Source organism: Lynx rufus, unplaced genomic scaffold (genome assembly GCF_022079265.1).
Source record: "Lynx rufus isolate CCGP_SWC_20201006 ecotype Redwood Valley unplaced genomic scaffold, mLynRuf1.p SCAF_38, whole genome shotgun sequence".
Lineage (NCBI taxonomy): Eukaryota > Metazoa > Chordata > Mammalia > Carnivora > Felidae > Lynx > Lynx rufus.
The window spans coordinates 1,013,339-1,036,962 of NW_025814854.1; the positions used below are offsets into that span (position 1 = coordinate 1,013,339).

General features: G+C 50.9%; 1 protein-coding gene across 1 annotated transcript in view; it reads right to left on the reverse strand.

Moving 5' to 3' along the window:
• Window positions 1-23,624, reverse strand: part of HTT (huntingtin) — a 149,282-nt gene that overhangs the window by 35,619 nt on the left and 90,039 nt on the right. The window contains exons 40-42 of the mRNA XM_047094146.1: window positions 22,730-22,872; window positions 5,307-5,514; window positions 587-728 (exon numbers count right to left, since the gene is read on the reverse strand). Of these exons, the coding sequence (XP_046950102.1) occupies window positions 587-728; window positions 5,307-5,514; window positions 22,730-22,872 (493 nt within the window). The remainder of the gene's footprint in view (window positions 1-586; window positions 729-5,306; window positions 5,515-22,729; window positions 22,873-23,624) is intronic.

Sequence of the window (23,624 nt, forward strand, 5' to 3'; positions counted from 1 at the left end):
ATATAAAAATAAAGTAAAATAAAAGATAAAATAAAATAAAACGGATGGCATTTAACCAGGAAATTTTTAACTTAAAAACTTTTTTTTAACATTTATTTATTTTTGAAAGAGAGAGAGACAGAGTGTGAGCCGGGGAGGGGCAGAGAGAGAGGGGGACACAGAATCCGAAGCAGCTCCAGGCTCCGAGCTGTCAGCACAGGGCCCGACAAGGGGCTCGAACCCACGAACGGTGAGATCGTGAACTAAGCCGAACTCGGAGGCCCAACTGACTGAGCCCCCCAGGCACCCCAGGAAGCAACTTTAAAATGAAGCGACAGGTACCTAAGGCCCTTCCCACAGATGACGGACCTCGCAGGAGAGCCGCACTCAAAAGTCACACTCTCGGCTCGTTCCTGTCACACAGGCAGGCCGACCAGGTGCCAGAGGCACGGGACCTGCAGACAAACCTTCCTTCCGCGACCAGCCGGAGCAGGACCCAACGCTCGCTGCGGTCCACGGTCCTGTGGTCTCCGAGCTGGTGGCTGGGTGGCAGGAGGTGGCTCCGCGGAAGCTGCCCCTGCCCCACCACACCCGTTTCCCGACTTACGACATAATCGCAGAAGAGAATGAGAGCTCCCCGCCGCACTATTTCTCTGTTGCACATTCCGGGTTTACTGGCCGCGTCGGAGTCCCCCTCCTCTCCGGACATCTGGGGGCTGAGTGACTTCGTACTGGACAGACTACGTCTCCTGGAAGGAGCAACAGGCGTGCTGACGCCTCTGGGACGGCCACCCCCACCGCGTGTGTGACGTGCGCTCTTAGCCGCTGGCCTCTGAGCTACGGCAGCGCATGCGTGGAAAACGAAAGAAAGAAGAGGGTCTCACGGGCAAACCGCCAAATGCTTGACCTAAAGGCCAAGGCCGGCCCGAGGCTGCAGGCGGATGGGCACTCAGGCGCCGAGGCTCTCGGCCACCGCGCCGGACAAGGCAGCTGCCGTGGGGACCCCAGCGCCGGCGCGCACACGAGCTGCCTACCGTCTTTCACGAGTCACCAGGGAAGCGCACACTCACCGAGGTCCCGGCAGAGAGCAGGTCTGCAAAATTCATCCCCTCTAGGGAAGCCGGTCTTTTTCTTTCTCAGCCCAGGGGAATCACACACTCGGAACCCTCGATTCCGCCACAACCCTTCACACACTTGTTGCCACTCCCACAAACTTGCCCCGGCCTAGGTGTGAGGACAATCTCCTTCCCTCGGCGGCAAAGAGCTTAGTGGAGACAGAGGTCACACGAGGACGAGAATGTTCTGGAATGTGTCAACTTCTCCTCTGACACTTCAGGATTTACAAGGGAACTGGTCTCAACTATTCTACAGGTTGGAAACCTGTTCAAACTGCAATTTGCCTTTTCTCACCTGGTGAATGGACGAGCCAGCTGTTGTCACCCAGACAAGGGAATACTACTCGCTGATCCCAAGAACAAATCACCGGTACATGCGCGCCAGCGCCACAGAAGACCTTTAAATACAGCGCGCCAAGTGACAAAGCCAGACTGAAGAAGCGCGGACCGTGTGACTCCATCCAAATGGCACCGTGCAACAGGCTACACACAAGCACAGAGCATGGACCAGTGGCAGGGTATGGGGGTGACCACGAAGGACGCAGGGGATCTTCTGAGGTGACAGCACTGATCTGTATCGTGACTGTGGTGGCATTCACCTGACACTTGGTACAAGAGTGGGTTGTCCCGTATTGTAAGTCGTAAGTCAATTTAAAACCGACAAACAGAAACGTCTCCTCTTCTCAGCCCTCCTGCCAGCCCCAGAAAACAATTCCCAGATGCAGAGGTTTCTGACGTAACATCAGTGTAAACAAAGGCACACGCAACAGAAAAGGAGCAGGTGGTCTGAACAGGACATCCCAGAGTTGATGGAGACACTTAGCGGGTTAACTCCCACCAACACAAAAAGAGCCAAACACACGCCACACAAATACCAAACACTCGCCGTACGTAGACCGTACGCACACCACAAATACGACACACATCATAACCACGCACACACTGCCCCCGCCCACACACACGCAAGCACCTAACACTAATGGAAAGAGACCGGCAAGGATCCAGCATGGCAGACCGGAGGAGCGCGACTCTTCCTGCACCCCCAGCTGGTCGAAGGGGCCCTGTGGCCATGGCGGGTGCTCCACCTACACAGCTCCCCAAAGCAAAAGGGACGCCTGCAGCCTCTGACAGTGACTGGCTCTCGAGGTTGTTCGGATTTTTCAAGCATTTAAGTCTACTGACTAAATCTGCTTTTGTCTTCTCTGGGGCCCCCAGCTGGCTCTGTTGCGGAGCAGGTGACTCTTGGGTCTCGGGGTTGTGAGTCTGAGCGCCACGTTAGGGATACAGATTACTTAAAACAACAAATTTTTAAAAAAGGGAAGCGAAACACTGCGATTAATAACACCTCTGCAGTTTCCGTGTCTTAAATGCTATCAAGTGGCGAAGTCCATCTCTTCCACCGCCCTGGACAGCAAGTGGACAGGAGCCGTTACGGAAGTGGCACCCGTGGACCCCACGAGAAACACACACACAGGAGGCCAGCCTTGTGTGCAGGGCCCGGTCAGTGTCCTGAAGCAGAAGAGAGGAAAGGAGGAATGCAAGTGGGGAAGGAAGAAGTGGAAAGTCTCCACCTGGAGGTGACACGTGTGTGTGCACAGAGAAGCCTCCTGGGGCCCCCGCGTGAGTCGGGCCAGGTCTCGGGACGTGAAGTCAGTACACAGAACCACTTGCATTTCCAGAAGCTAGCGGCACACCACGTAAAACAAAACACTTCTGAAAGCAGCACTTGACACACCATCCCAGATGAAGCGCAGAAACAATTCAGAAACACGCGTGACCCCTGTACGCCAGACACTAGGAGACGGTCGTGGCACACGAAGCACCTCACTCAGCAGGGAGAGAGGCCAAGTTCGAAGACGGGAAGACTGGATGCTGGACATGGGCTCTCCAGATCACTCTCCAGACCGGCTGCAAGCTCAGTCAAACCCCCGCCGCTGGCTGGTCTGCACTCACAAGCGGATTCGAAGACACACGGGTGGAAACGCAAAGAACGTAAAAGAGACAAAGCCATGTTGACCGTGAAGGGAAGCCGGGGGAGCGGCAGGGCGGCCGAGGGACGCAGTGGCGGTGCCGGCAGCGCGGAGTGACGGCCGTGAGCAGGGCCCAGAGGCAGGTCCGCACACCGGAGCCCGCTGGGTTCTGAGGCAGGTGCCACGGGGACTCAACGGAGGCGGGACGGCCTTTTCCACACGCGATGCTGACCGAAGCACCCCGCACGTTTCGTCACACACAAATGTTAGCTCGCAGCGGTGAGCACCAACGCTATGGAAGTTCCAGAAGAAGCCACAGAAGACAATCTAGGTGCTCTTGGGGGAGGCACACATTTCTTGGGTTGGACAGAAAAAGAAGGAACCAGAATAACCGACAAACCTGATTGCATAGAATTGTAACATTTCTGCTCAAATTAAATCATGAAGATAAAACAGCAAACCACAGAACAAGAGAGAACTTTTACGCTACCTCTGACAAAGAGCTTACATCCAGAATATAAAAAATTTACAGCCCAGTCACAAGACAACAGACAGCCAAATCTTAAAAAACAGCCAATAACTGAATGTGTACTTTACAACAGAAGGTATACAAATGGCCAACAGGCACGTGAAAACACGACTGACTTTCTAAGTCATGAGAGAAACACGAATGAAAACTGTAATGACGCCGCCCTGCACCCGCTCCGAGGCCTAGAAGGGGAAGCGCCTGTAACGTCCCGGGTGGGGAGGATTTGGAGCCGTTCGAACTCACAGCCGCTTCCCACGTGTCTCCCTCTGGAGCAAACCTCCTGTGAGCCGTCCAGAGCCAGGCGGTCTCAAATGTCCCGACTTCCTAGATCTGTTTTCCTGAACTTTTACTCCGAAGACTTTCCAACCAACAGAAGAGCTGAAAGGTTAATTCAATGAGCAGTCACACACCCTTCACCTAGATTCAACCACCAGTATGTTGTCACCTCGTGTGCACACACACATGCCCTCCACACACACACACCCTCACCCACGTACATGTTCTACGCACATGCACAAACCCTACGGGCACACACACTCTACACACGCACACACGTGCACTCCACACATTCTCTACACGCACGCACAGTCCGGGTCTCTGGCACGAGCCCCCGGCGGCTCTCAGGCCCACTCCTCAGGGACTCAGGGCCTCGCCCGGCGTGTGCTCCGCGGACCAGAGCATCACTCCACCCGGGAGCCTGGCGGAGGAGCAGAGTCCCAGGCCCCGCCAGTGACCTGGTGAACCAACCCTGGTTCTAATAAGCCTGCCAGCTGCCTGGTGTGTGCACTGAGGAAGCACCGACGCGGAAGACACTCATTCTCTGTCCCTGACTCTTACCGTCGGTCGTCATCGTGACAAACTTAACAATGTTCTCGAAGCATTTCAAATGTTTCCAGTAGCCTGTCTTCCCCAACTAAACCGTAAGCACGCTGAGGGCCGGAAACGGGTGTTATTGTTCCTTTGCGTCTTCCACAACACACAGCCCGGAGCGGATAGTGAGTGACGCCTGCCAACACTGGATTTTCCAGCTGAAAGCAACGGTGCGGCCCAACTGGGACCCCAGGCCTCCCAGAGCTCAGCCTTTCCACACTGAGCAGAGAGGAGCCGACCCGGGCCCTGCAGCCCCTGCCATCTCTAATCTCTGGGGCTTTCTCTGCTCACCACGGGCTCTCGAGCCTCCCAGAAACACCACACTGAGGACCCAGCGTGGGGGATGGGTGGCAAAGCTTCATTCCCACGTGTGTGCAAATGCCCAGAAATCAAGGCTTACGCCTGGAAACTCTTTGCAGAAAGGGGGTCACCCCCAATCAGATACTTAGTAAGTCTTCTCGAATGATAAAAAAGAGGGCATTTCCAAGTACTTCTGAAATGCTGCTCAGTAATTACTTCATTATCTAAGAACAACCAGAACCACATTTAACTTACAATGAAGTTAAGACATTGCAACACGTCTGGCTCTGGAACCAATTTAAGGATGAGAGCCCAGCAAGGGGGACACAGCATGACCAGAAGGAACCACAAGAGGGACAGTGTCGAAGAACTTGTCAAAGAAACCACACTTAAAAAGCAGCAGCTATTGTAAATGCCTCTGGTCTGACCACGTTCCTCCCCACGAGAGGAGGACGGACAGAGAGCGGAATCTGCACAAAGCCTCACGGACACGGGGCCAGACCTCCCGCTGACCGCTGTCCCGGCCCACGGGGGCGGGCGTACCTGGGGGTCTGCTGCACCTCTGCCCACCAGCGGTGGTCGGTGTGGCTGACAAGCAGCAGGATCTGGCACCAGAGCAGCACGAGCGCCGGATGCGTGGGCACCATGGCGCGCACCTGCGCGTTCAGCCTGTCCAGGCCATAGAAGCTGCTGTCGCTGCTGTCCACCGTGAGGAGTCTGGAGGCGGCTGCTGTGATCCTACGGAACATTCCTAGAAACAAGCCAAAAGTAGAACTGAGAGGGGAATGTCTTGGCGGCTCACTGGGGCCCAACGCTCTGTGGCCACAGGAAGACTTTACACAAAAGGTACACCCTCAGCTTTCTCCTGTACTTACACAAAGCATTTGGCACTTAGAAAACTGGGCTTTTGAAGCAAAACCCAGACATGCTGCTTATCTAACGGAGCAGCCACGGGAGCTGACGCCTTATTCGCCGGGCCTTCTCTTCCGCCCCTGTTAGCAAGTTCCCCAGGAGCCCCGCGCCAAGAGCCGCGCCTGCGCCGTGACAGAGGACCCGGCTCCACTGAGGAGCAGGTGGCCCACACCGGGTGCCACAGGTTACTGCCCCTGGGACAGCAAGGCTACTCTGGTAGGAGCGGCAGGACCCTCGCGACACCCCACTCATAACGTAATAAATGTCTCCTTGTTTGCAAAGAAGGCTCAAGAGCCGTGGTGAGCAGAGGAAGCCCCAGAGATTAGAGATGGCAGGGGCTGCAGGGCCCGGGTCGGCTCCTCTCTGCTCAGTGTGGAAAGGCTGAGCTCTGGGAGGCCTGGGGTCCCATTTGGGCTGCACCACGGCAAGTGCCCACGCCAGACCCCGGCCCACGATCCACAGACTACTTACTGAGAGCACAGGGCCAGCACGGGCCCTCCTGGGGCGGGGCCACCACGCAGCCAGCCACACGTCAGCGGCACGCCCGGTGGCCCTCTGCCCACAAGCCTGTCCACGGCATCGCCCTCAAGGCCTGGACAAATCCCCTCCGGGAATTAGCGATTTCATTCTATCCCCTCCTTTAGACAGATACAAAGTCAGCTCAAGACGCCTCCCGTGCCATCTGCCCGGGCTCCACATGAGCTGGCCCTCGCCCCAAGGACCAGCAGACACGCACGCGCTGCAAGCCCAGCAGGAAGACCTAACACAGGTGGGGGCTGCCAGCGGCTCCCTGCCTTCTGTATCTCGAGTCTCCTGGCGCCACAGCTGGGGAGTCAAAATCTTATTTCCGGTTTAGGTTCTACAACCTCCCAAGTGCAAAGGGGCCCTAACACGGGCAAACACAGACAGACTACGCTTTGTGTATTTGTTCCCTACTACTTTGTGACTGTTGCGCCTCTGACCTGAGGCAGAGAAAGACAACTAACCAAAGCAGGAGAGTCACAGCACATGACACCGGGCTGGCCTCCTGGGGCACCCAGGCAGCAGGGCAGACATACTCAGAAGGTCAGTTCCAGTGAGACGTCCAGCGCTCGTCTTGTCTCTGGCTCCATTTCCAGGGTTTTCTCTGGGTGCTGCGTGGACAGCATCACCCACCTCCGGCCCACTCAGCCCGGCCCGGTCCTTCTCTGTGCCCTCCATTATTGCACGGGCTCCTTGAGGGCCAGTGGACACGAGGGAAGAGGCAGGGAGCCAGGCCGGAGAGCGCAGGGAGTGACAGACCACGGAGGAGGGGGTTCACGGAACAGGGGCAGGAACCCACAGTCAGAGCTGTGTTCCAGGTGCCCGGGATGCAGTGCAGGCTCTGGAATCAGACCACGGCTCCCCCACTTACCTGGCCCTGGCTGCACATCACCCGGGTCTCAGCTTTCTCATTTGCAAAATGGAATTAGGAGCAGCAGCTGCTCAGAGCATCAAACAGTAAAACCTGAGTGAAGGGCTCAGCAAGGCACGGGCCAGAACAAATGACCAGCAAGCAGGGCTGCTAGGAAGGTTCTCACGGCCTCTGGGGGCAGGGGGTTCGTCAGCAGAGAGGGCGAAGTGGACGGGAGAGCAGAGGAAGTCAGGCGGCTCGTTGGGGCGGGGAGGAGTCAGCAGCAACGCTGGGGTCTGAGCATCTCCCACGGTGAGGACGGACCAAAGTGGCAAAAAGGAGCCAGGGTAAAGCAGCTATGCCAGGGGACGAGTTCAATTTTTATCCTAAGTGTGACGTGCTGGCAAGACACAAAGTCACACAGCTACGAGGATGACGGACACGAGAGATCGAGGCAGACAAGTCCGTGGGGCGACCCAGACTATGCAGACAATGATGAGTCATCTCTGCAGCAATGACCAAGCCAGGTCACAAAGGGGACAGTCCTACTGACAGTGAGGTGGGAGACAGAGACGGAGACAGGGAGTGTAAGAGAAACAGAGGAGGAGAGACAGAGATACCAGGAGAGAGAGAAGAGAGACCAAGGATAGGAACCAGGAACAAGAATACCCAAAGGAGAAAAGACTCCTCTTTGCTAAATGGTGTGAGGAAAACTGCATCTTCACAGATAAAGAAGAAAACTGGATCCCCACCTATTACCACTCACAAAAATGAACTCGAAATCAATTAGACTTAAATGTAGAACCTGAAACTGCAGAACTCCTAGAAGAAAATAGGGGAAAGCTTATTGACTTGGGTTTTGGCAACAATTTTTTGGACGTGCCGCCTAAATCACAAGCAACAAAATAAAAAATTAAACAGGTGCCGGGGCATCTGGGTGGCTCAGTCGGTTGAGCGACTGACTTCGGCTCAGGTCACGATCTCACGGTTCGTGAGTTCGAGCCCCGCATTGGGCTCTATGCTGGCAGCTCAGAGCCTGGAACCCGCTTCGGATTCTGTGTCTCCCTCTCTCTCTGCTCCTCCCTGGCTCATGCTCTGTCTCTCTCTCCTTCAAAAATAAATAAAAAAAATTAAAAAAAATAAAAAATAAAAATAAAATAAAAATAAAAATATTTAAAAAGAAATAAGCAGGTGAGACCACACCAAACCGAAAGCTTCTGCACAGCAAACGACCAGCAAAATGAAAAGGCAACCTACAGAATTGAAGAAAATATGTGCAAACAACACATCTCGCAAGAGGCTAATGTCCAAAAAATATAAGGGACTAATACAACTCAATAGCAGACAACCCAAGAATCCGATTAATAAGTGGGCAAAAGACCGACACAGGCATTTTTCCCTAGACACACAGATGGCCAACAGGTGCACGAAGAGACGCTCCACGTCCGCCACGGTCAGGGAAACGGCAATCAAACCCGCTACGAGCTCGCGCCTCCCCCCTGCTAGGATGGCTACTATCAAAAAGGCAAGCGTTGGCGAGGATGTGGACGAAGGGGAGCCCTCGTGCAAACTGCTGCAGCCACTGTGGAAAACAGTACAGATGTTCCTCAAGAAACTAAAAATAAAATGGCCACACGATCCAGCGATCCCACCTCTGAGCATTTATCTGAAGGAAACAAAACCGCTATCTCAGAGGTACCTGCACCCCCACATTTACTGCAGTGTTACAACACCCAAGACGTGGAAACGACATCAGCATCCGTCAAGAGATGAAGGAGTAAAGAAGATGTGGTATACATACACGAGGGTCATAAAAAAAGGAGATCCTGTCATCTGTGACAACATGGACGGATCTTGAGGGCGTTATGCTAAATGAATGAAATAAGTCAGACTGAGGCCCCCGGGTGGCTCAGTCGGTTGAGCACCTGACTCTTGATTTCGGCTCAGGTCACGATCCCAGGGTCATGGGATCGAGCCCTGCGTTAGGCTCCACGCTGAGTGTGGAGACTGCTTGGGATATTCTCTCTCTCGCTCTCTCTGCCCCTCCCCCACTCGTGCTCGCTCTAAAATAAAAACAAATAAAATACAACGAAGTAAGTCACAAAGACTAAAACCACATGATCTCACTTACGTGTGGAATCTGAAATACTGAACTCAGATGCCAAGAACAGACTGGTAGCTGCCAGAGGCAGGGGTGAGGGTGGGAGAATTGGGTGAAGAGGGTCAAAAGCACAAATCCCCGTTATTCACCCCAAGCTGTAACGTACCACATGGTGACTCTAGAAAACAATGCCGTGTGGTGTACTTAAAAGTCGCTAAGAAAGCACATCTTAGGAAAATAAAGTGTGTAACTGCGTGAAGTGATGGACGGTGCCAGAACTCACCGCGGCCATCACTCCACAGCGTCCTCGCACATCTAGTCAGTACGCTGTACCCTTCAGCAGGCAAGTGTTACGAAGTCACTTCCATCTCGGGAAAGCTGGCGTGGGGGGGAGACAGAAACCAGGAACACGTACAATTAGGAGGCTGGAAAGAAAGCGTCACGAAGGAAGGCGGGCGGCGGGGGAATCCGTCCCGCAGACATAGGAGGAGCACACGAGGCCTCTGCGCAGACGCTCCTGGTCACACGGCTACAAGTGGAGAAACCAGAGCGAGAGCCCAGCGCGAGAAGTGCAGGAAAAACCTCCAGAGACGTTTACTGTGAAAAGCCGTGAAGTAAGTAGAGAGAGAGGACAGGGGAGGAAGCCACAGAACAAAGAAGGGGTCGGTTTGTATTTTGGTTCTTTTGTTTTTATTTTTTTTACATTTATTTATTTTTTTGAGAGACACAGAGCACGAGCAGGGGAGGGGCAGAGAGAGAAGGACACAGAGAACCCGAAGCAGGCTCCAGGCTCCGAGCTGTCCGCACAGAGCCTGACGTGGGGCTCGAACTCCTGAACCGTGAGATCATGGCCTGAGCCGAAGTCGGACGCTCAACCGACTGAGCCCCCCAGGCGCCCCAGGGTCGGTCTGTTTTTAGCCAGAGGCGCGGTTCTCAGCACAGCCACAGGCAAGAAGAGAAGACAACACGCGTGTTACTACACGCTGCACGACGGGGACGGGCGAACGTGTGCGCGAGACTCGGGACACACAAGGGGCAGGAGGGAGAGGAGCAGAGGGAAGCGGAGATGGGAGGAAGGGACTGCGGGGCTGTGTCTCTTTGTCCGGAGATGAGCCGACCCGAGGGGAGGGTGGGACACACATGCACTGGTAAAAGCTCTAGAAAGCCCCCTGGTCTGTCTGGAGCCCTTGGCAGGTGGCCGATGGGGCTGCTGGTCCTGCCGTGACGCCCACCTCTGATGTTTGTCACCTGGGAAATGCCTGGTTTCCGTCTCTGTCAGGTGGCAGCCTGCGTCCCGAGGCCTGTCTCCCCTCCAGGAAGCAGTCCCCCACCGGGGCAAGGAAGCCCCTGTAAAGGGTGGGGGCGGCTAAGAGCTGCACCAGAGAAACACAGGAAAAAGGATGCAGCTCACTTCCAGCCTAAGGCAGTCTTGTCTACCTTCCCTCTGCGCTTCCTCAGCCACCAAGGCCAGGGTGCTGACCCTCACGAAGGTCAGGGGCCCAGGCTCCGGTCTCCACAGGCAGAAGAGCCCCCAGGGAGCAGGAACACCGTCCTGCACGGGCACACAGACGAGAGCAGCCCTCTGCTGTGTGAGCCATGGAAATGCTGCTTGCTTGTTACAGCAGCTATGTAACCTCCACACAAGAGGAGTGTGAGTACCTGACTCGGGTTAGAAGATGCCCTGGGTGGGGCCTCCCTCCCCAGTCCCTAGCAGCGACCACTGGCAGAGACAGAGGGAAAGAAAGAAAGCCAGGCCCAGGGCACAATGTCCCACGTGGCTGGGAGGCAAGGGAAGCCAGGTGGGCCTGAGGACCTGGGAGAAGGGCCAGGGCCTGGGGCCCGGCGACAGTGACAAAGGACTGAAGGGCACCCTGAGGCAGGAGGGCAGACAGAGGCTGTGCACAGAGCAGACCCCCCCTTGTCCTGTCCTCTCGGAGCTGAAAGAGAGGTCTGTCCAGGAGCACTGCAGGCAGGGCTGGGGCAGGTGGGAGAAGCGGGCTTGGGAGGCAGGGGCTCCGCATTATTGGACTCCGAGGGTGGCGGGAAGTGCCATCAACAACCCAGACAGCGTGGTGTAAGACAGAGGACAAAGGACCAGAAAAAATGGATGGGTTTTCCTTCTGGGTTTTACCATATGACCTTTCGGAGCCTCAACTCTCTCATCAGTAAAAAGGGGGATCTCACAGGGCCGCTCTAAGGACTGATGGGGCACCGCCTGTGAAAGGCAGCACCACCCCACCCGCACACGCCGTCGTCCCGGCAGTGCGGCCATCCGCAGGCCTTGACACCGGCCCGAGTGAATGTGGATCAACGTCCATCTGGTTACTGCAGGAGGAACCATGTTCTCCCTCTTCCAGTGTTCCTGCATGCAGTGGAACACTGACCCTTCCAGAAGCACCACGAGGGAGCTCTGCCAGCCTTCCTGCTCCGCCCACAAGGAGGGAAGCGAGCACGCGGTGCCCGCCTTCTGCCGGCCCCGGCCCTGCTTCCAGGAGGGTCTATCACCTGCTGCTGCCCTTGGCAGAGTGGGCATCTGGACCAGACTGTGGTGCGGAAGGGCACGCGATGTGGAACTGGAATCCAACACAGTAAGCAGCTTGGACTTACTGTGGCCACAGGCCAGAGGGCTTCAACCCAGCCGCACCAGCAACACAGCGACGCCACTCTCAGCCTGTGCCTTGTGTTCTGCCACCTGCTTCTAACTGGCTCATCTCGGCAGAGAGGACAGGGTGTTAGATACCCAGGTTTGTAGAAGGAGGCCAAGTGTATTTCTTGGCCATGTGTTAATGTTGGTTTGAATATGAAACAGGCAAACGATTTTGGGATTCTTATCCCCTTCTCTAAGGGACTGGAGTAAGACAAAACCAGAGGTCAAGGCCATTATTCAGACTAGTTCCCATTTTGAGAAACAATACCTGAAATGGACAGATTTGAACGTCTCAATTTTTAGTGGTGGAGTGGAACTCACTGCCTTTGTTTAATCAAAGCATAAATGAAAATTACCAACTTTCTATGTGAAGTGCACCTTATTTATATAAACGTGCAAGATTATTTATTTAAACTCCATCTCAAAACCAATGAAATACGGTAATTCTGTCCCCCAGTATCTTTAAAAGAAATGCAAAGTAAAGGAGATGGAGACGGAAATTTATATACACACAGACACCTCATTTGCAAATACTGAACCAACGAACAGCATCCAAGACAAGGCGGGAAAGTCCACGTGCCCGGCACCGAGTCCCAAGCTCTTCAGTAGAACACGCCGCCCCCCCCCCCCGCCCCCAACACCCTGTCCTGATCAGCGGCCACTAGCCACATGGGGCTGTTCTAACTTAAGTCAATTAAAATTAAATAAAATTAAAAACAGCTCCTTAATCACACTAGCCACATTTCAAGTGCCCAAAAGCCACAAATGGCTGGAGGCAACTGTATCAGTGCAGACGGAATGTTCCCACGATGCAGCAGGCCCCGCGGTGGACTGCTGAGAAAAGGAAGAGCGGGAAGGGAGAGCGGGGAGCTGGCATACACCTTGAATGGCGCAGAACTCCACGTGACGAGCAGGACACAGGACGGGCCACTCTTACCCCAAGAGGGTTAGAAAGTAGCATTCGGAGATGAACTGCTGTCCTTCTGGTATCAGACCCAAACCAACCGGTGGCCAGATATCAAAATGACCAACATACTCAAAATAACCTATTCTTCATGTGGCATAATTATCTTCTTGACTTTAAACTCATTACAGTGTGTCAGTGAAGCATAAATCAAAAGATCTTCAAAACGAAAATTCTTTCAACGTCAGGAACGAGGAGGGTCTGAAACTCGAGTCCACTGGATAATTGAATCCTGGCCATGCCTCTGTCTGAGGGCAACAGCAACTCAATGAAGCAGCCATGAAGACGCCTCCTTCTCCGCGACCCCGGCCCCCGCCTGCCTCCCCAGTGCCGCTCTGACCCTCGCCCCTGCGCTCCCAGCGGTCTTCGGGCCTTAGCCGAACAGAGCCTCTCGGAGACCCCATCCTCCCTCCTCACACCAGCTTCGCCTACCGCCGCACTACCCGCGTCCCTCCCCAGAAACAGCCAGACTTGTGCTTCTCTGTGTACTGTCCTTCCCACTGCCCTGTGACAGCCACGCTGGCCCAGCTGACCGCCACGCACCCAGAGCGCAGCCTGGCCGGGCGGACTGGGCGCATCCTTGCCAAATGAAGAAAGGCTGAGAACGACAGCCATCTCTTGCCGTGAGGTACGTACTTGACACGCGTTTTAACTTGTACTAAAGCAGCACGTGCGCGACGCAAAACTCCAGTAACAGAGAGGGGCTCTGACGGTACGAGTGCCCTGCCCCGTCCTCTTCAGGCAACTACTTGTGTCTTCTGTCTCTAGCTCTCACGGTTGCCTCCAATATTCCACTCGACACGCTGTATTGCTTGTGGCAGACCAACGACTGTTTGTCCGCGCCGCTGGCCTTCCCGTTAGGAAGTAATCCTCGCTCCCTCTCGATGAACACCGTCCTATCTGTCACCTGCCCACGCTGGCCAGAGCGCCGGGGGCTCACGCACACTCACAGGACTCGTGCCAGGGCTGAAACCACAGGCGGCCAGGGGCTCTCCTTCCGGCCACGAGGAAGAAGCCCACCAGATGACAGAGGCAACACAGAAATCAGAGTCGAAGCGTGAAATACTCAACGAGGCAAGAGAATTAGAATGCCCGAGGTGCTCGTTCCTAAAGACAACAGTGACCCCTGTACTTGCAGGAACTCAAACCAGTAACTCCTCTTCTGGCTGTACTGTAGGAAGGAGTCCTGCCCCGGCAACTGAAACTGCCGATGAGCGGAGTCATGCTGAGTAGTGGTTACAGACTCTCTCCTAGGAGAAGAGATGTAGGTCACTCATGCTGTCAGTTTAAGTCATTAAGTTTTTAGTTCTATTGCCTCCATGGCCTCTATTTTTTGTTGTGTCAACTGTGTAATTTTTTTAAATGTTTACTTATTTTTGAGAAACAGAGAGAGAGACAGAATGAGTGGGGAAGGGGCAGAGAGAGGAAGAGAGAGAATCCCAAGCAGGTTCCATGCTGCCTGCACAAAGCCCAATGCAGGGCTCGAACTCACAAACCGTGAGATCATGACCTGAGTCTAAACCAAGAGTCAGATGCTCAAATGACTGTGGCACCCAGGCTCCCCTGGTTGTGTGGTAGGGTCCCCTCCCTAAGGAAAGAGAAAACACCTCAAGACAACCTGACTAGACATGTACGTGACAACATCCTTTACGACCTTGTAACATGAGACCAGCTAATCAGACTACATGTTTATGTGTGACCATATATGGAAAACAAAGAAGTAAAAAAATATATATAAAAAGCTACATCATGCGGTGTTCGGGGCTCAGTTCTTTGGATACGAACCCAACTGAGCGGTGCGGCAGGAAGAAAGTTCTTCCTGGAAAGAAAAGCCTCAGTGTCAAGACTCTGTGTGAGGATCCGGCTACATTACCTGGGGGCTCATCTGGGATTCGGAGATGGTGCTTTTCCACCTCCTTTGCCACCGGGGGTGCGAACCTTGGGGCGCCAGGAGAGGAGCCCTTGCCAGGCGCCAGCGGACCGCTTGATCCACAGCAGACTAGCCCTCCCAGCGCACCAGGGCGAGGACCCCACGTGCACCAACGGAACCCGTGAGGCCCAGGAACCAGCTCAGGGAGACTGAGGCGGGTTGGAGTCGCCGTGTGACTGTGTGTGGGGACTTGTCTCTCGTTCATTTCCTGGGTCAATGACTGTGACAATTAGAGCCAACTGTCTCTGGCTATTCTACCTCAGAACGGGGACTGTAAGGAATATTCCCAAGCAGCTGCCAAAACTCCTTTCGTTTCGGGGAAATTCCCCGTCTTCTCTGGACGGACATGCACTGCCTAATCCCACTGGTGGAGAACAAAACAAAAGAAACCTAGAGTCTGCCCCTGCCTGAGCTGACAAGAATTAAAACTGGGAATTCTCTTTCTCCGCCTTCTGCTGGCACCTCCTCTCTTCTGCCTCCCCCACCCCCGCCCGCTCCACCTGGGGGTCGGCCTGCAGAACTGGCTGCTTGAGCGTCATCAGCCTCTCCTCCCACGCCAGAGGCCGGGAGCGGAAGACCCCCGAAGCCAGAGCTCCCCACTGGTGCCCCAGGCAAAAACAGACAGTGGGGAACAAACTGATTAACTCTTAAATGGACACAGATGGAACATATTTGGCATTTAAATGGATTTAAGTTCGTTGGTTTAAAACAGACATACCTTTAGAGTTATCAGCATTAGATATATGAGACTTTTTTCTTCCTGAGGTTTTCTAAAGGTCAAATGATTTGCCATCTCTGTTGCAATTTGTCAGCAAAAAGGTGACTTAAAATGATGGTTAATTTTGTCTGTCTCAAAGTTTTCATGGGTAAATGTTAAGATAGCTTTCAAAGTCTTTGGTAACCTAAAACGTTAAAGTTTTGCTTCCATGATAAATTAAGATTAAATTAATTACATATCTCACGAGATAAGAGGTTAAAGCACTAATGACTAGATGTAGGTTTGTGCTTCTGACTTGCTGCAGAGAAACTAAGGACGTTTGGATCTGTGGGAAAACATCCTTTATGCTTAGTGGATTCATAAGTTTGCCATCTAAAAAATTCTGATATAACAAGAGTTCACAACTGATTACTAGTTTTCACTGGAGACTAAGGTTTCTAAGAGTTAAAAATCTGCTAAATGTAGTTAAAACTGATAAAAATAAGAAAAGCCAACTCTGTATGTAAAAAGTAGGAGATACAGGGGTGCCTAGGTGGCTCAGTCAGTTAAGCATCTGACTTTGGCTCAGGTCATGATCTCGCAGTCCGTGAGTTCAAGCCCCGCGTCGGGCTCTGTGCTGAAAGCTTAGAGCCTGGAGCCTGCTTCAGATTCTGCATCTCCCTCTCTCTGACCCTCCCCCATTCATGCTCTTTCTCTGTCTCAAAAATAAATAAATATTAAAAAAATTAAAAAAAAAAAGTAGGAGATATAAAAAAAGGTTATAAAAAAAATATTTTTGTTACAGGTAAGAGAAAGTAATTTTGTCCTAAATGAGACTGGTTATTTGGAGAGAAATGGCTAGGGACAAAATGTAATACAAAGAAAAGTCGTAGAAGGTTTGTGAAGGGAAATCTTTAAAAAGAAATTTTATGTGTGGCCAAGACGGACTAAGGTTAAAATAAAAGGATTCTAAAAGTACGCCGGGTTAAGATTAAACTTCCTCCTTCTTTGATCCAGAAGCTGAGAAGGTGATGGCAGCACCCTCGGTGCCGGCCTCCAAATCCTCCACATTTGTGCTGTTCCTGTTCAGCAGAGGATTGGGTGCCTCTGCCGTAGGAGGGAGGGAGGATGTATGAAGGGCTTTCACTAAGATACATGGGAGCCATTTTACTACACCTGGCCCGCTGTATGCCAAAGAGGGATGTCCACATAGCTGAAACCTATTTATGTGGGTATTGTTGAGAAAGGCAGGGAAATAGGCCTCGACTGTGGCCCTTTAACCCCCGCCTCAACAGCCAATAATCAATGTGTAAGTTACCGCTGGGCCAGAATAAAATTAGCGCATCCTACGAGAACCATGAAAAGTCTTGCTTGGTCACAGTCCATACCCCCAAGGTCCTGCAGGCGGGAAACGGAGGGGTAAGGAGAAACAGGAACGACCAGGCCAGCTCTCAGACCCGGGGTCAAGCATGGGTTAAGAATGACTACTCTCGGCACCTCGAAAGATTGACAGGGCTTCTGGCTGCCAGTCGCATAGCCGGCCAAAACATGGGGCCAGGAGATGAGGTTTCTCTGGCCAGCTGGAGCAAACTGAGATGAGGGACAACCTTCTTCCTTTTTCCTATAGGTGGGTAATTCCCCAACCAAGGCATTACTAAGCAACGTAAGGTGGATCCTAGTTTACTGGCAACCCTTTCTAAAGTCCAGCAATCAGGAGGGGACACAATTAAGGGCCCCTTACCTGTATCCAAAACAGACCTAGACAAGGAGGGAGGGACGTCTCCCACCTCAACCTCCTCCTCCTCCTCGGGTCCTCAATCTCTTTATATATGTATGTAAAAAAATACAATTCTGGTCCCTGCTACCCACCTTATCCAGGACCTCCCCGTAATGTAACAACCATGTTTCCCCTACAAAGAGCTAGAATGCCAGAAGAAAAAACGTTTACATTACAAGGTTTAAGACAGATAAAAGGAGATCCAGGTAAATTTTCTGATCGGATAAGCATATAAAGACTTTTCAAAATATTACGTATGTTTTTGAGTTGACCTAGAAAGGTACAATGCTTTTGTTAAATCAGACCCTTAATGAGACAGATGTTTTGAAAAAAAATTAAGGAAATCGAAGATTTAGCCCTTAAATTATGCTAAAATTAGCCAATATTTCGCAAACACAAAATGAGAGCCCGATGGCCTTCTTGGAGAGGTTGAGGGAGGCTCTCACTAAATATATGGCTATCTCCCCTGACACCTGTAAGGCTGAGATGATTTTAAAGGACAAATTTGCCACTCAATCAGCCCTAGATATTCAGAAAAAATGCAAAAATTGGCTGTTGGCCTTGAAGGGACCCTGGAGGAGCTCTTACAAGCTGCCAAGCGGATATATTACAACCAAGATCGAGAAAAATAAGAATAAAAAACAAAACAAGACAAACAAACAAAAACAGAAAAGGAGGCTTAAAAAAAAACTCTGAGGCCTTAGTTGTGGCCTTATGTACTATGTCAGACCGGACATCCCAAGGTCCTGGTACCAAGTGCCATTTACATGGCCATTTGGAGCACTAAAACGAGAATGTCCTCCGAGGGGACAACCAAAATGAAAATCCCATAAGCCACGCCCCTTATGTGGAGACAACCACTGGAAATCTGAATGCCCTCGGGGACCTCTCTCTGTGAGGGCTCAGATAACCAATGTCCCTGGGAGGGACTGACCGGGGCCTGGGGATCTTCATGGTGGCTCCCCAAAACCAACTGTCCATCAGAAACCCAGAGTCTCAGATAACTCTAAATATAGAAAGAAAACTGTTTGATTTCCTTCTTGACACCAGGGCTACCTTTTCTGTCGTCCTTTCCACTCCAGGCCAACCATCCAAACACAGGATGACAATTAGAGGCTTCTCCAGAAAACTTCTAACTAAATTTTTCTCTCAGTCCCTGGGGGGGTATATGGGGAAACTTGATTTTTTCTCATTGTTTCCTGATAACGCCAGGGAGCCTTGCTCCCTTGCTAGAAAGAGACATTATAACTAAATTAGAGACTATGGTGCTACCAACTCCAGGACAGATAAACAATTAGGTGAGTTTGGGAAATTACTGGATATTGTAGGTTGTAGATACCAGGGTTCAGGAAAACAGTTTGCCGGCTATATCAATGAGTAAGGGAGACTCAATCCCACCTACTCCCCCCTCCAAAAAAACCGGGGTCTGACTCCTAGACACTCTCTCCGGGCCTTGGGATGGTTGCAAACAGAGCAGGGCAATCACTATTACCAAGCTCACCGAACTAAAAGATGATTAAAACACAGCATCAGGCCTTTCATTTAGGGAGGGACAAAACTTATCAAATGGCCCAAAGGATGTTTACTGAAAAAAACCTGTCAAGGACAGTTCTGCAAATGGTATCAGCCTGTGAAGTGTGGCTTAGAAACAATCCTTTCAACCACAAACTTGCTCTCCCAGGCAGTCAAGGAACTGGAGGCCACCCAGGAAAGACTAACAATTAGGTTTCATTCCTACGCCAAGGTCAAAGCAATTCCAACATCTGTTGGTATAGATTGATATTTTTACTAATTGAGTAAAGACTTTCTTCTGCAAGACAAAAAAGACACAAAAAGTAATAAAAGTTCTGTTTTATACAGTAATACCCAGGTTTGGCTTGCCTAAACTTTTGCAAATTAATAATGGTAAATGGCTGCTTTGACTCTTTCTTTGGTAGAACTCCTGGCTCTTGAAAAAGTTTTATACCTCAAAATAAAGCAGACTGTCTGCTTATACTCAGCAAAACTGTAAATAAGTCCTCACAAGCATTAGATGCTTAACAAAATTTTTTTTTTCATTAAATTAGGACCAAACTCTTGGAAACAGAGCCACCATTGATTACTTTTACTGCGCTCCTGCTTCTCTATCACCTAGGTTATGAAAGCTTCCCCGACATATGTTGTTTACAAAGTCAGGGTCTCTCCTAGATTGTTTGACAGGTTTGAAAACTGTAGACGTTACCTTAAGATGCCATCTTGTTGGTCAGTATAATCTTTACCCTGGGTTTTCCTCCTTGTGTCTGCTAATGTTTATGCCGCCTCATGCCTGCCAGCCTTCCTGTAAAACCATGCTGTGGGCCACTGAACTGATCCTTGGATAGACTCTAACTGCTGTACCCCTACACTGTCCCTTATCAGCTTGAAGAAGCCAGAGTGGTCACCGACCCTGCTCTCTAACAGCAGTTACAGGCCCTGTTCCAGCGGAGAAATAAATAGGGCAAGGGTTAACATTAGGCAGGGAGAGAGAAGGGACCTTCAGGGAGGCAGACTGCAGCTGCAGGCGGGAGGCTGAAGGAGCAGATGGGGTTCTCCCCTTATGAAATCCTGTATGGGCACCCTCCCCCCACTATCAAGGGCATAAGGGGGCATCTAAATGAGATAGGCAATCTAACCGTAAGACAACAGATGTGGACCACTGGCTCTACCCTAACCACCTTACACCATCGGGTCAGGGAGCGATTACCTGTGAGCTGACCGCAGACACTCACCCATTTAAGCCAGGAGATACAATATGGATAAAGGAGTGGAACGTCCAACCCCTAAAATCCCTCTGGAGGGTCCCGTCCACTGTCATTGTGTCCACCCCTACCGCAGTAAAGGTAGCTGACGTGGGTCCCTGGATTCACTACAGCAGAGCGAAGCCGGCATCTCGAAACTGGGAATGCATTCCTGATCCATCAACGCCGCGCAAGCTGACCATACGGAAGAAGCAGTGTGCAACTCCAGAGCCTCCGGGAGACTGCAGCCCCGCTTCAGCCACTCCAGAAGCTGACTGACCTACGCACGGCAGAAGCTTGAGGAACCGACGGTCCGATGAAACAAAAGACTGTCCTTACTTTCTGTATGTTTCCTTGCTGTGAGGCACCGTCACGCCTTGTTTCTCACTGTTACTGTGATTCCTGCTCTACTCTTTGCCACGGAATTGGCTGAGTATGCCCCAGCTGGCTAGAAATGTGGTGAGAGGTTCCTGTTAACACTCACCTTCCTTTTGTGGCTAGGGTACCAACACGGGAAAACAATGGTGATAAGAGACTAGAAAATTAGATCCCCACAAACCTTATAGTAAAACAAAATATCCCAGTCCTATTGTCGGGGTTTGGCTTCTCAAAAGCTCAATTATTGGAGAAAAACTGTCTTGCCCAGTGGGAAAAAAGTTCATCGTCATCTCTGTTAAAAACTTAACATGCCAGGCCAAAGATTTTATAATTCAACTGCCCAAAAAACTCAATGGTGGGGGACCCCAGATCACCTTGAACCAGATCCCCACCCCTTATCTAACTTCTCTCATCTCCGAGAGGCCTGAGACAACGTCAACACAGCCATCGAATGGCGGGTCCAGGTGGACTACACTAGATACGTGGAAGGACAGCCTACATAGTACTTCCCGCAGGCTGGTCAGGGTCATGTGTGCTGGAAACTCTTCGTCCATCTTTCTTCCTGCTCCCACTTACCAGAGGGAGACATCAGGGAGTCCAAGTGCGTGGCAACAGGGAAACAAAGGAAGCAGCATGCCTTACACCTTGACAACCAAAAAAATGATGGCCTCCTGAGCCTGTAATCCAATGTCATGGCCCTGCCACCTGGGCAGAAGACGCGTCCTGGGGCTACCACGCTCCCATTTACATGCTAAACCGCATAGTCAGACTACAAGCAGTTAACCAATAAAACTGCCAGAGCTCTAAACTTACTTGCCGAACAAGAAACCAAAATGTGCCATGCTATCAAAATCGCTTGGTCTTAGATTACCTACTTCCTTCTGAGAAAAAAGTTTGTAAAACGTTTAACCTAAGCAACTGCCGCCTACACGTAGATAATGAGAAAAAAATCATAAAAGAAATCACAAATCAAATAAAAAGGATTGCTCATGTCCCTGCCCAGACCTGGAACGGTTAAAACCCCAGGGAGTTATTTGGAGAATGGTTTTCAACTTTCAGGGGATTCAGAACTCTCATAGAAATTATCCTCCTAATTCTGAGAGGTTGCTTAAGTCCACCGTGCTTAGCTCCCCTGGTTGTACGGTCTGCCTCCAGTCTCATTGAGGCCATAATTAAAAAAAAAAAAAAAAAAAAAGACGGCCACTCGTGTAATGATGTTATGAAAATATAAACCTCCAAACCAAGATGATGCTCTTTGACCCAAAATAGAGGGATCCAAGCACCAAAGGGGGGAATATGGTAGGGCCCCTCCCTAAAGAAAGAAAAAAGACCTCAAGGCAACCTGACTATACGCCTACGTGACCAACATCCCTCACGACCTTGTAACATGAGACCGCTTAATCAGACCACACGTTTATGCGTTACCACATACGGGAGACAAAGAAGTAAAAAATATATAAAAAACTATGCCACATGGCATTCGGGACTCAATTCTTTGGGTACAAACTCAACTGAGCGGTGCCCGCAGGAATAAAGTTGCTTCCTGAAAAAAAAAAAAAAAGCCTCACTGTCACGACTCTGCGAGAATCCTGCTACAGTTGGGTCAACTTTAGACATGACTATAGAACCCCAACAATGTGAGAGGAGATTAGTGACCCTTCCATCCCTCCACCTCGTCCTTCCACTCCCAAATTAAGTTAGTTTCCCTTTTATTTTTCTCAGAAATAAAAACATTTTCATTCTGTTCGGAAACTACAGTTAAGTAAGTTTTCAATGTTTTACTCATACATTGACTATAAAACTGAAAACTGAGGAAACCAATGTGACAATAAATTTCATATTAAAAAAAAAACCCTGAAAACTGAAACAGCATTTATATTATGATTGATTACGTGAATATAGTTCCCAACAAAGCCAAGAAACCTAAAAGGATGGCATTTCTTTTTATAGGTCCTTGGTCATGTTACTTATGTTTCCTAGAGATTACAATTGCCTCTTGTTTTTCCTACTAAGAGAAAAAAGATATGGCGGTACCCTGTAACTCAAGTGTTCCAGCTTCCCACTCATTCAATCTAAATCAAGGCATTCTTCTTGAAAACATCCATTTTCTCTTGGAGCACGCTGACTGTCCTACTATGGATTGGCTGCTTCCTATGCAAACTGCATGGCTGCCATCTTGTGACTTCTCTCTTGGGGTCATTGTCCTTTTTACTTCACAATCGTATGTAAAGGTACAAAAAGATCTCGGGCCTCCAAATTTTTAAAAGAGGAGGAAGCCCTCTGGTTTATTTTTTTCACCAACCAAACATCTTCCAGTGCACAGTGAGCAGGGCAGAGCTTGCACCGGGCAGCCAAGTTCCTGCCCCCGAGAGTGCCCGGCGCAGGACAGGGACCGCACAGATGCTCTACGAAGGTCGGTCTGAGGCACCTACCAGACTTGAAGATGTGGATGAGACACATCAGCAGAGTGCCCAGTTCTTGGCAGTAGAAAGTATGTTGCTGTTCACTCATTTCCACTTTGAGCTGCTTTGTAACAATATCCTCCAAAAGAATGCCAACTAGTTGTAGTAGAAATCTTCAAAGAAAGGGGAAAATGTGATGGCGAATTAGGTGACTGTTACAGAGCACTTATGTGACATACAGTAGACACGGGGGGAGTAAAGACAGAAGTGAAGTGAACAAAGTGTAACATTTAGTACCATCCCTTTGGATTAAGTCACCCTCCCTCTCTGCACATCACCTTCCTCATTTATGAGATGGCAGGACACATATATAACTTCAGGACTGTTAGGATAAAATGACATGCAGTGTTTCTTTAAAGCTTTGCAAACCAGAAAGTATCGCAGAAATAGAAGCCGGCAACCCGCTGTAGGAATTTAATGTTTCATCCATTTTAGCCACCTGCTTAAACGTAGCAGAGGGAGCCACAGGCCACCCGGTTGAACTTGCAACCAAGAGGGTGTCAAGCAGGTTTACTGGATTTACCTCCACAAACGCACAGGCATCTCCGCCGACGACCAGTGAAGGGGCAGCTAAATGGATGTTACGAGGACCTGCCTAGAAGGAGCACGTCAGCACAAGCCACGCTCACTGGACATCTTGCCAGCTCTACCTTACTGAGCACCCGGAATCCAGAAAAAGTGGACACACGCTTATCTAGATGACATGCGTTACTGGCCCTGACTTGTGATCACTGCCCTCAAGGAGGTTCCAAATAATCAGCGAGGGTAGACACGATGCCACAAGTACAACAAGGGGAGTACGAGGGAACGGTCACGCTGCCAGGAAGGAGGATTTTATGACTGTGTTTAGAATGGCCAACACACG